We start from the raw sequence: 13,970 nt of genomic DNA on the forward strand, positions 1-13,970 counted from the left end.
TCTAGCTAGCGATACCACATTCCATGATAGAAGCAAGTATTTTTCTTTATGTTTTTGAATTTAGATTATGCAGGGAACCCCCTCTTGGTTTCTGGGCATGATGTAATAATTTACATAATCCCGTGTCTGAATTTGGAAGGTACATTATAACTGATGAATTTGGATTTACAGAAGATTGGAACATAAAGTTTGGTCTAAAATTTTAAATAATGTTATTGATTCTATAGATGTTTGAAAAACCATTGTTCATTTTTCTGTTCAAAAAAATGGAATTTGATAAACTTTAATAAGATTCTTCTTTTATATTTGATTGGCCAATTTGTGAGGCTGAGGCTTGAGTATTAAAGTTGGTATTTTATTTTATATTTGCCTTAGCGTCTGCAGGTCCTGACAGCAATAAATGTAAATGGAAGGTTCAGGGTGTCTGTTTTGCTATGACATGTAAAGACCACCTTGGGACTTACATCATTAGCATGACTTAGAGACGTGAAACGCATTTACTGACCACACCATTTGGTCACATTTGATTCTACTGCAATTAGACACTGCTTGGTTCTGTAAGTTAGCCAACTTTAATTTCCTGGCCAGAACAGACTATTGTTACCTTAGTAAGACTATATTTACCCTTCCTGTCTAATGCGTACTTTATTGCTATGTGTGGAATCAATGTATTCAAATTTAAGACATAGCTAGTAGCAATTCCAAGTGTTTAACTTACCAGTGTTCTTTTCCTTTCAGTCTAGTTTAATTGACCTCAAGGAACATGCATCTTCATTAGCTTCAGCAGGACTGAAAAGGGATTCCAAATTAAAATCTCTAGAAATAGCCATTGAACAAAAGAAAGAAGAATGTAGCAAATTGGAAGCACAGTTAAAAAAGGTAAGTGAAGTCTAAGAAAAATATGCTTATTTTACAATGAATTTATAAAATAGGAAAGGAGGAGACATTTTTCAAAAGAAACAAAGCCCTTATCTTTTGCTGTCTCCTGGTAAAAGAATTAATTAAACACTCTTAACTTTATTCCTAAGAAGTATGCATCAAATCCGTCTGTGAACCTGAAAAATTATCTTAAGTTTCCTGCCTGAAAAAAAACTTGACAAATAGATGAAAATAGTAGTGGAAGTGAAAAATATCATAAAAACTAACCATTTCTCTGGGCAAATCTCAGTCATCAAAAAAGATCAGTGGAAATGTTTACAGAAGATTAAAGACTCTAGGGGCCCTCTTATATCTTGATAAACCTTTATTTCTTTCAGAAGTAGCTTAGGTTAAATGTTGTATTGGGATTTTGCAAAACTTTACCTAATAACATTATATTTTTATAAGTTTACCAACATAGCCAACTCCCTAGAATATCAGTGGGATGACTATTTAAACTTGACCAAAATGGCATTAGTTGATAAGAAAACATGTTGTATGTGGAAGGCATTAGAAAAGAAAGCAGAATCATAAAATTGCAACATTAACATGTTTTCTCTGAACTGGACATTTTTGTGGAGTACATTTCCAGTCATGCATTGTTCCTTTGACTTTTTCCCTGTGTTGTTTGGTATGTCTGCACTCATTGTTCACATAAAACTCATAACATTATGAGTTTAAGCATTTTGTTTCCCCTTGACAATTTATAAACTTATTCAAAAGTGGTAAGAATCTAAACAATTAAATAAAGCATAATAAATTTTGACAATGTGTAACTCATAGCGCACTGGAATGGGGATTTATTTGCTAAAGTTATGAAAATATATGACATAAATGATAGAGATGTAAAAGCATATAATATCTGTGAAGCAATTTTTCTGGATATTTTAAAATTTAATATACTGTTTTGTATGATGCAATATAGAACAGAAATGTGATTATTCTGTGTCCACTATACTATAGGAAATTATCCTGAGAAATTTCACACTGACGAAGTTTCCATACTAATACAGAAAAAGAGAAATAGATCAAATTCCTTTACAACAAAACAGCCAGAAAATTTCTGTATTGCAAAATCTAATTGTAAATTCACTCATCATCTCACTTAACAATATCTAGTTAAGAAGAAATCTTGAATATTGGGTAAAAGAACTTAAATTGCCCATGTGAGAATGTTTAAGTGGAGATTGACTTGGCTATTTATGCACTGCGTGTGTGATATGTGTTCTTGACATATATATATATATTTATGAATGTGTTCTGTAGTATGTTCTACATGCATAGACATAGTAAGAAATAACCTATGAAGGGTTCTTTTTTATTTAATGAGTAGTTTTGTAATTATGAGGCAGTCTCTAAGATAGCTCTATGAACAAGAAAATCTCACTATCTCCCTTATGGTCATCTTTCATATTTTCTAACTTGAGTTGCATTGTGCTGAGTCCTGAAGAGGGAGGATCTCAAATAGACCTGGGCATGAAAATTGCCCTTCATCAACTCTGAGGTGCCATTATGGAGATGAGGGCACCCTATATATTATTTCTACCTTTTCATAAGAATGATCTATAGAATTTGAAATCCTCTAGTAATTAAAAAGAAGAGGCTCATGGATTTCTGCTTATCATTTCCAGGTACATGTCTAGATTAGTTTAATAAATCAACATCTATGCAGTTCAATTTAGTTTCTTTCAACATAGCTATGGTTCACCCAAGAAACCACTTAGAGCATGTGGTTTTCTTAGACTCTCAGGTAGACATCATGTACTAAAATTCACAGACCAATCCCCATAAACATTTTAGCATTCTTTCTAACATTCTAACATTCTGCCACATCTCCAGGATTGAAGTAACAAGTCTGGTCGTCTTGCTGTAAAGGGCCTATTTAGTTTATAAAAAGATAATTTATTTCAAAGTATGTAAATAATTTTTGCTTATACTATCTCCTAAATGCATAGTACAGTGTGATTAAATAAGGTAATTATAATTTAAATATTTTTATACCTAACCTGCAGATGCTATTTTGTTATTTTTGGCCATGTAACATCAACTAAATTCAAGCATTTAAAATACTTTTTTCCAGTAGTCTTTAATTTCTTTTAATAAATAGTTCCGTAAAAACCCCAAGTACCCATCACCTTAAAAAGAATTGAGATCTACATGAAATATTTGAAAATATAAGCCAACAGTATATGAATATACATATAAACACATCATTTACTCATGGAAAAATAAGCAGCTATTAAAGCTTAAGGAGTGTCTGGGCCGCCTTTTAAATAAAAGGGTATGTGACTTGTGAATAAAATATAAAGGGTTACTAAATGAAAGCTGAAAACATAATAGTTTTATTATGTCATAAATAAACCATGAATTCCCAATGGAGTTTTGCTCAAGATTTGCAAGAGTCCAGGTATTTTTGCCATAAAATACACAACACTGTAGATGTGTTTAACTGAACAGAAATCTTGTCTGTCTGTGACAATGGAATCCAAATGGTGATTTAAATTTGCTTTGTCTTATAAACAATGCTTGAAATTGGCAAGGTGAATTTCTACATAAAAGTTTATGGAGCACATTCATACACATAGTTCTTTTTAACACTTTCCTCTGCTAATTGAAGACATTACCAAATACTTTGTGATTTTTTTTTTTAAAAGGTTACTGGCAGAAAAGGAACTATGCTTTACACATTCTATTCCATCTTTTAAAAACAATGCAATCAAGTAGTCATGTGAGATGAAATCTTTACTGATACTAGTGAGGCTGACAAATGACACTATCCAAATAATGCATAACTACTAGTTATGAGTGTGTTTTATAAATGCACATTAATCTTAACTAGACATCTAGGAGTTGAGAAGGATCTGATTAGTCATGTGTGGGTCATTTTACCTTTCAAAAGCATATTTGGTATTCAATCTATAGAAGTAAATTCATCTTATATGATTAGAAATCACTTGAGGAACAGGAGAAATCCAAATGTTATGATTTGTGCTATTTGGTAATTTTCCAGTTGATATCATCTTTGAAGAAGGGTTTTATTTTTTTAACCATAGTAAAACTGTCATTTCCTTTATCAAGGCTGAGGAAACAGCAAATTCACTCTTGAGACGTCTATGTCTTAACTTAAAGTAACTTAAAAGCTCCTATAATATTTTAACTTCTATACCTTAGTATTAAGTCCCAAATTAATGATACAAGTATTTAAGATATTATGGCTTGAGAATACTACTTAAAATATTTAGTGCATTTAAATCCACAAATATTTAATTCTACACATATTAGACATGACACTATTACAGATTCTAAAGTTTACTTGAAGGATAGTAGGATAGTAGAAGGATAGTAGGATAGTCATTAAATTTTATATTTTTTAATAATTATGAACTAAGAATAGAAACTGGTAACAGCAATAGATAACCACTATATTTCGGTTCCTTTTATTCTTCCTGCTGACTAAAACTTTTTCTTCTTTCATTTACTGTTAATACAATAATGTCTTGTTTACTGATATTTTGCTATTGCTAACCTGCTGTTTGCTGATCTATATTTTTCTAAAGTTAGACTGAATAAAAAATTCAGACAAGCTATAAATTCAATGATAAGATTTAATTAATCTTTTATTATTACCGTCTTTGAAGTTCAGGTAATAAATTGCAGACTTGGCCAAAAGTACTTCTTCTGATTCATTGCTAGAGGCCAGCACTTCATGTATCATCAAAAGTGGACAGCTTTCTTTATTTCATGGGTTATTTAACTTGAGAAAGGGAAAGTAACACAAACCTTAAATTTCTTATTCCAGCTATTCTTTTTTAGGAGCCAAAGTCAACATTTCTATTTCCCTAGAGTCTCTCACTTTCACTGTGGAATGTTTAGAAACTGAAATTTCTTCTTTTTTAATAACCAGTTCGTCTGTGCAAATGCACTGGATTTGTTGAGCTAATGCTGTTTTTCTGGATCTTTCCTCTTTCCCTGTCTGTGCTTCAATGCCTCCCCAACTTTGCAATGTAGCAAGCTGAGCAGTTGTTCAATCAGATGTACAATCCAGTAAGTCATTTCTGAAAGTTCCCGCTGTAACATATCAAAGCATGAGGATCCATTTGAACACAAGTCACAGGGTGCCATTTGGGGAGGTTTCAAAAATATTTATGAATCTCTTCCCATTTCTGTTCTGTCAAAGGAAATGACCTGTGCAGAGGCCACTGCCATTTCTTTTGAATGTGAAATGAAAAAAATTGAGAACTCAAGGAAATATCACCACTCTGATATTACTTCCTCCTTCAATTCTAAGGCTATAGAAAAGCAAATGTCAACTGCAGGTCTAGAATCATGGAATTTTTCTTAGATCCTCAAACGCAGAATTATCCATGCCCATAGGGATAGCATTTGTAAAGAGGAAAACACCTCATGGATGGTACATTCAAGTGACAAATTAAAGTAGGTTTAGTCTTTAAAATTAGGAGCATATTCTTTAAGAGCAATAAGTGCCTAACAGTATGGTGTGTTTTGTGAGAATTAAAAACTTGTCATTTGGCTGAAGACAAACTAAAATATAGCCTCCTAATAGCAGATAGTAGAAATTATGATTATAGGATAATAGTACAAAAAAATAGGTAACTAGTAAAAATAGGTGAAAATGGTACAGATGCCCCTTTCATTTTTTTAATCTATGTGCAGTAGTGTATTATATGAAGTAGTTTCTTTAATTTATTAAAGAATGAGGGGTTTTTGTTTTGTTTTATTCCAATTCAAGTGGATTACTTTGAGAACATTATATAAAGGTGATCAAAATTTGTCATTTGGCAGAAATGTTATCATAAATTCAAAATTACCTCCTATTTGTTAATTCCCTTCATGGGAAAAAAGGAATAGCATGGATAAAGAAATCAATTCAGGACATACTGAAGCAAGATACACAAGATACTTGGGTACATTGAATTAGATTTTGTCTTCATTGCCATTTTTTAAGGCAGATTTTATTCTCTTTTTTTTTCTTAAGGATTTATTTATTTATTTATGCATACAAGAGCTGGGGTACAGGCCAGCTCTTGTATGCTGGCCTGTACACAGGGTGAGAGGATTCAGCAGAGAGAGTGGGGAACAGAACAGACAGACTGGCTGAAATACACTGCTGAGGGAAGCAGTGGGCGAGTCAGGAGAGGTCTGCTGCGCCATGTGGGTTGCTCCCTGGCTGGGGATCAAACTCATGCTACAGAGGCTGTAGATTGCTTCCCAAGTGTTGTGCTTAACCCCTTGCGCTACATGGAGGCCTGGCAGATTTTATTCTTACAAACAGAATTCCTCAAGCCCTGTTGGGGAATCTTTAGTAACCTCTTTTTCCAAATATGACTTTTAGCAGAGCATTAAAAATTATCCAGATTTTCATTCTCCTAACATTTGGATGGAAGCATTAATACACAGGCTCACGACAGTGAAGAGGTCAAGAAAGATGGACAAAACTGGAATATCATTAAACTTGAAAATTGATCCTGGGAAAAATAAGTGTTTTCTTTAGATAGTTTTAAAAAGGTACAAATTAATCCCACATTGGTTAGGTAAGCACCAAAAGAAAACCTAAATATGTTACATTTTGGAAGTGTATAGGACAAATGGAGAGGGCTTTGTCTCTGCAGCAGCAAAGATTTACCAGGACCCATAACATCCTTACCAGGAGCTTAACATCCTTGTCAGAATAGGTCGCTCTGTTAACTTTTAGTCAATTTCCAGAAATGTCAGTGACAGGGGAATTGAACTTTGCCTTCATTTCATTCCAGTGATAGGGCTTGAAGATACATAAGCAAACTTTTCAGTTGTTTAATTTTTTTAAATTTTAATTTATTTTTAGTTAAATACCATTGGTTTACAACATCGTATATGATTTAGAGGTACAGAGATCACACTGTTCAAGTGTATGTTACCACAACACATCCACCATCAAGGCATAATTCCTCTAGGTGACTGACTTCTCCCTAGGTTAACTGAACTACCACATTGCTTAGGCGTCCTGGAAATATAGCCAAATCTTCATTATTTTAATTATTTATTTATTTATTCATTTATTTATTTATTATTTATTTATTTTTTAAATCTTCATTATTTTAATTCCCTTGTCTGCTGATATTCTGTGGTCCACTTCTTATTTGGACTGATATGAATGCAGCATGATGGATTTTCTATCCTTAATAGTCTTTTTTTGGGGGGTTATAAAAATAATATATGGTCAAAGTGGAGAAACTGCGAAAGTGCGCAAGGACATAAGAGGAAATAAAATTAGTGGAACATATCACTGCACAGAGATAATTACTAGGAATAATTGGGTTGTTCCCAATCCAGACATCTTTTGGTTGTACTTTGTTACTGCTGTTTTCCCTCCTCCGTCTGTCTTTACTTTGTTTTTCTTCTTTCTTTATTTCACATAGAACATTCTGTTTCTTATCAACAAATTGTGGCAAACTGTTGATTTTTTTTTTTTTCAGTTTTATACCTTTTTTTTTTTTTTTGGTGATTGGCCACCAGAATAGTAATTAACTATTACTTAATAATAATTAAGAATAGTAATAAACTATTCTTCTGAGATACTGTTTGATTGGTTGTATGATATTCCATTCTATTTACTCATTGCTCTAATGTGGCAATTTTTCCCACACTTCTATTTTTTTTTTTTACCAGTATCAATAATGCTCTGAAGAACATCTTTCCATATTAATTTTCTCACATTTACTATTTTTATAGAATTTATTCCTGGGCCATTGATTTTTTTTTTTTAATAGAGGCATGTTTTATTTATTTGTTTGTTTGTTTTGTTTATACATGCACTGGGTACAGTCAGAAGCGCGGGAGGGTGAGAGAATTCACCAGAGCCAGAGCGGGGAGCAGAGCAGGCAGAAGGACCGAAGTACACTGCTGAGGGGAGCAGCGGGCGGCAGGAGAGGTCTGTGTGCCATGTGGGACCCTCTCTGGTGGCGGGGGATTGAACCGGCGCTGCAGAGGCTGCGGGCAGCTTCACAGCCCAGCGCTCAACCACTGCACCACCTGGGAGGCCCCTGGGCCATTGATTTTTTAAAAGTTCCTAATCGTTCCTGCTATGTTGCGTTTTAGAGCAGTTTTACCAAGATACGTTTCTTCAAGCACGCAAGTTACCGTGGCCTTTCTGCCACCAAGCAGCCAACACTGACAGCTGTCACTTTCTGTGACTTCAAAAATGTATAAGTGGAGGGTTTTGTTCTCATTTTAAATTTCCTTTCTTTAATTACTAGTGTGGTTGTAGTTTTGAATACATTTATTAGCTGTTTCTGTTTTTCTTTTGTGAATGGCTTTTTTAAAGTCATTTTAAGTACTGACTTTTGAGTTTACTGTTTTGTTCATTGGTTTGTATGAGTTACTTTATGATTGATACAAAATCTTTGCTAGATTTGTGGCAATGTTTTATTAATCTTAAATTTTTGTAATAGAGACAATTATTTTTAGGTTCTTGACCTGAGTTTTCTTTTAGAATTTCCTCATTGCCTTTATGCTTAGAAGTCATTTTCTAGTTCTGACAATAGACATTGACCTATATTTAATTTTTATAATGTTTCTTTTTATATCCCTTTAGCCACCTTGTCTGTAGTTTTTTTGATTCTTGTTAAGCGGTTATGTTCTAACTTTATATTTTTCTAAATGGTCAACTAATTATTCCAAATAATTCTTTCTTTATTCACTGATTTGGATACTATTTTATTATTTACTAATAAACAGCAATCAATATCCATTGTTTCTTGGGTCAGAATTTTAGTTATTGTGGTTTATAACATTTTTAAACATCCAGTGAACAAGTTCTATCTTAATTCTTGCTGCTTTTCATTTTACTTCTTTTGTTTTAATATTCTTATTATTTAATTATATATATTTCCAACTAAACTTACAGATCACTTTGTCAATAAAAAGCACAGTTGTTGGTGTTTTAACTTTGAATTATATTCAATCCATTTAGTGTTATGGATATCTTTCCAATATTACTTCTCATTTATGAGCTTGATACAACTTGTATTTATTTCAGTGGTCCTTTACAGTAAAGTTTTGACATTTTCTTATTATAGGCCCATGATATTTTTTTTTAGGATATCCCTAAGTATATCTCTATAAATGAGCTTTAGGTTGCTGTTGTGATTATAATATTTCTCCATTTATTTTCAAAGCACTTAACAGTAACTTGGAAATTAATTTCAGTTTTTGCATTTTTGTTTTAAATATGGGCCACCCTACAAAATTTGGTGAATTATAGCTTAGTTGTTTTTATTAAATAATATAATTTGACAGCCAGTTCTATGTCCATCAAAATAAAGTAAATCAGAGAAAATAAGAATTAAGTTTTGAAGTCCTCCTGTGAGTACAGTTTTTTCTTGAATAAACATTCTACTTTTAAAAAAAACTTTATTTTTACTTTAACCACACCATTGTACTAAGTGATACTCTAATGCATTTTTTAGGAATCTATAATTTTGCCTTTGTATCCTTATTATTTCTATAATAATAACCTTTCTGCTGCTTAACTGCCAGCCTATTCCCAGAGGAGTTTTGTCTTGTCATAAATACTGTGCAGGTTATCTTCACTTGTGATATTTTTTTCTTTCCTTAGTTTTTAATTCCAGACAAATAGTATGCTTTTTTCATCAGTCTCAAATGCCTACTTTGCTGTAGCCTGAATGGTTATTATGCCCAGAGTTGATATCCAGAGGTCTCATAAACTTTTTATAAATCTTTAGACCCTTTGGGTCCTGAATTTGGTGCTCTATATAATACTTTCATTGCTATAAGGCAAATGGCTTATTTGGAGGCTCTAGGGGCAGCCTTGCTACTGGTCAGAGCTCACTTGAGACCCCTCTGATATTCCTCCACATGTGCAAGTACCCCCACCTGGTCATTATCCATTGAAATCCCATCTCTTTTGCAAACGCCTCCTTTACAGGGATCACATTTTAGGTAAGGTTCATAAGAAAAAGACCAAGCATTTTTCCAGTCTGGATAGAAAAACATCTTGTTAATGTTCAGTGAGGTCCTCCTGATTTAGATGTGATTGTAACTGTGCAATCCCAAGCACATGGTGGGCTCGGTTACAAATGCTTTCACAGTCATTCTAGGTTCAGTGGCCTCTCTTAGTGACTTTTTAAAGCCTATTTCTGAAAATTATTTGTTTCATTCATAGGCTAGTCCCTCTAACAAAATGAAAAATTACAATTAATTAAAAAAAACTTCAGGGCATACACATAGCAGGTGTAAATTCTTGCACACACACGAACACACATGACTCACTCTGATGCAAGCTTCTAAGATCTAAAGAACCCAGTTAATAGCTTAAATAACCTTTAATATTTGAAGTTCCATAGTTTGTTTTAAAAATCCTGATAATTTCCTCCATTCTCTATATTAGTGATTTTAGGAAATTCCATAGTTAAAAGGGCATACATTAGTAATTATAGTTTTGTCTTGCAAGGGCTTAAGCAGTGTTAAACCTATAGTTGACTCTTTTTATTATGTGTATGTATGACATAGGAAAAGTACTTTCAACCTTTTTTATTTACAAACACCCTATTTGCTTCAACTATGAGAATAAATTTATTTTTAGAATAGTTGCTATAATACGTATAGTGTGAATATTCTGGATATACTTAGCTACAATCATAAAAGAATAATTTCTTATAGAACTACATAGTGTAAGATTAAAAGATACAACATTGTTATTTTCCAAATATTTTATTAAATCTCAGCTATTATATTTGTTATTAACTGAGTTTAAAATACAATTTAAATTTTACGTTACTGTCCTATGTCACCCTTAACTGTAGTTCACCTTGTTTTTAAAGTAATATTTCATTCTTAACACAGAATTATGTGAATATTGGAATGTCTTTTAGAAGATTAAAATCAAATATAATGTTTGAAGTAGTTTATATACCCTGTTCTGCCATTAAGATACGTAAGGAATGTCAAAGCTCTATTAACAGACCCTGAACTCACAGAGTGCTGCAAATGAGAATCATATTTTTACAGTATATAAATCTATTAAATTATTGTTAAAACCCATAAGCAGCATGGAAGAAAATCATCAGATTCATTTGTTAGTGTTCTGCTTGTACTTTATGATCATGACTAATCATGTGTTTATTTTGAGAGTAAAGATTTTTTTATTGAAATTGTTAGGGTCCATTTCAAAGACAGAATGTTATATAAATGTTATAATTGAATATTCCGTGCCTAGTTTCACAGTAGATTTCTGGTTAATTCTTTCATTTCTAGGTGCTTGGAAAGATGAACTAGCATTTTATTGGAAATAATCAATGACCAACTTTATAAAAGGAGTATAAATATTTGCGATTTGTCCTATTGATACTATCAATCCCTGGTTTGGCCTTTGCCATGTTTACTCTTAACTTTAAATTAATATTAACTATATAGTATTTGAATATAGTATTAATCTGAACTTTTGCTGTACTTCCTGAATAGTTCTAAATTCTGTCATTAAAATAACCACTAGATGCTGTTATATACTGCTTGTCCCAAGTCATGACTAGATTTCTCTTTTGTGCTTGATATTTAGGCTTTCAGAATCAGTTCACATCAAAATGCCAAGGCTTGCCCACATCAGTTAGGCTCCAAACTTTGTTTTGATTATTCCCATTTGTGGGGAAATTTCCTTACATATGGAAATACAAGAAACATAATTGGGGGGGCCCTCAAAATGTACTGATCTAGTATGTAATACAGACATTTCAGAAATGTTCTTTTCCCAGTTTTCTGTGATTCTCTGAGATGCTCGAGAGTTTCTCTAAGTTACTAGAAATATCTTGAGACAGAACAAGAAACTGGATGTACTTTTAAGCTGAACTATTTAATCAGCAAAATTATATTAAGAAAAGAATGCTCATTGACAGTCCTTTGGTTTTAATAACTGATGGATGTCTTTGAAAGTGACAGTGTTCTTGGCTATATTTTAAGCTTTTAAACCCACCAGTCTGCATTTTCAAGAACTAGAGTCTCATCTAATGAAGATAGGAAGAAAGTTGATACACCTTGGAAGAATGGAATGGGCTATCTCTTCCTGAACTTTTGGGAGAACTAAGTTTCAAATCAGTTTCCACAAAGTGAAATAACTATTCAATACTTTTATTTTCGGTTTAAGTCTTAAATGGTTCGAATTGGTAGGAATTTGTCCAAATTGTGAGTTATTCAAATATATCTATTATTTTGTCCATAGTACATTAGCTCCAAATCTATTTTTTTTTAAGTTTTTTTTTTTTTTAAACAGAGGCATGTTTTATTTATTTATTTGTTTGTTTGTTTGTTTGTTTTGTTTATACATGCACTGGGTACAGTCAGAAGAGCGGGAGGGTGAGAGAATTCACCAGAGCCAGAGCGAGGAGCAGAGCAGGCAGAAGGACTGAAGTACACTGCTGAGGGGAGCAGCGGGTGGCAGGAGAGGTCTGCGCGCCATGTGGGACCCTCCTCCAGTGGCAGGGGAGAAGCCGGGGATCGAACCGGCGCCACAGAGGTCGCGGGCAGCTTCGCAACCCAGCGCTCAACCGCTGCGCCACCGGGGAGGCCCCGCTCCAAATCTATTATCTACTTTTGATCCCCACCAGGAACTACTAGTCCTGAGTAAATAACCCATGTTTTAATTTAAAAAGGCAAGAGCAATCTTATCAATATAATGTGAAAAAATAAACAGTGATGCAAAATTAAAGAAAGAAAATGTTGTTGTCTAACTAGAAATTAAGTACTTACTCCAGTTTTAGAGGAGGCTCTGCCCTTCTAACTTTGAAGGAAGCACTGATTTTATAAGCTCATTTTTTTTCTATTTCTTCAGTATAGGATCATTCCCATGTCTGTAGATCACAGAGTAACATGCTCATGCTATACTGGTTAACAATTTCAGACCATCCTCTGAGAAGGATGTACAGAACTGGTTATCTGTTGTATCTTCTGGTGTACTACTCAGGACAAATCTGGGAGTCACCAGCCTTCCATTATATGAAACTCTCTCTTCCCTTGAATCTTCATATAAATGATCCAGAAAATGCTGTTACTCTTCCTTGTCTACATGACCCTTTCTTGAAGCTTTCTGTTGACTTAAAAACTTTTTAAATACTATCTATTTACAAGCTTAATAGCCCTTCCAAGAATTCTGGCACCAATATTGAAGGTGGTTTCACATGAATTGTTTTGCTCAGAAACCAGTACATGTTGACATATGTATAGAAAGAGATATTTAACTCAAATATATTCTTGAGGTAGTCTGTTATTTTTAAAAAGAAAAATTATTATCACCCATAAGTACCATCTAACAAAACTTAGGCCAGCTGTAAACTTGGCAGTGGTATTTATTTTAATAACATCTAACATCATTGTCTCAGGGAGTCAAGAGTGATATAGACTAGATTGAGTCATGTTTTTTCCCTAGGCTTTCTAGACTTCTAAACATCTTACAGATCCTTTATTCATACTCAGTGGGGTAAAAAGACAACCAATCAATCTGACTTTGCCCCATGTTTAAATACGGTCTTACATTATCTTCTTTTATTTAAAGATCTATCGTAAGGGAAGTGATCACATACCTCCCTTCCCAGACTGTTTTCTCTGTAAACTTATTAGGGAGGCTTCTCTAAAGCATATGCAGTAACTTATTGATGAAAATTAATTAGATCTATTAACTGTGCATTAACCCCACTTATGGGACCAAAAAAATACAGTAATAGTCATTAATAATAGAAATAATATCTTTCTCATGTTTGTCATTTTGTAGTTATTTTTGGTCCTTAGAGAAACTAATTTATTTGTCCATAGTCATAAGACACAGGGTAGATTTAGAATCTGGGTCTCAACAATTAGTTATCCTGTATCCACTTATTAAAAATAATGGTGATAATCATATAAGAATTAAAACAACCACAGTGACTAACTGCTAGCTCTTGTAAATCTTTAAATCAGTCAAGAAAAGAATTTTAACCCAAGTCAGGAATAGGTAATCAAAAGAATATTTATCAATTTATGAGTTTTTCTAGCTACTCATTACTCAGTTA

At 33.1% G+C, this 13,970-nt stretch overlaps 1 protein-coding gene across 1 annotated transcript in view; it reads left to right on the top strand.

Annotated features, from left to right (window-relative positions):
* The window catches only part of ERC2 (ELKS/RAB6-interacting/CAST family member 2), a gene marked incomplete at both ends in the record, with an annotated part of 688,274 nt that overhangs the window by 342,726 nt on the left and 331,578 nt on the right, over positions 1 to 13,970 (top strand). Inside the window, 2 exons of the mRNA XM_084248450.1 lie at positions 739 to 879; positions 4,927 to 4,962. Coding sequence (XP_084104576.1) covers positions 739 to 879; positions 4,927 to 4,962 — 177 coding nt within the window. The remainder of the gene's footprint in view (positions 1 to 738; positions 880 to 4,926; positions 4,963 to 13,970) is intronic.

Source organism: Talpa europaea, assembly GCF_964194135.1.
Source record: "Talpa europaea genome assembly, chromosome: 11".
Classification (NCBI taxonomy): domain Eukaryota; kingdom Metazoa; phylum Chordata; class Mammalia; order Eulipotyphla; family Talpidae; genus Talpa; species Talpa europaea.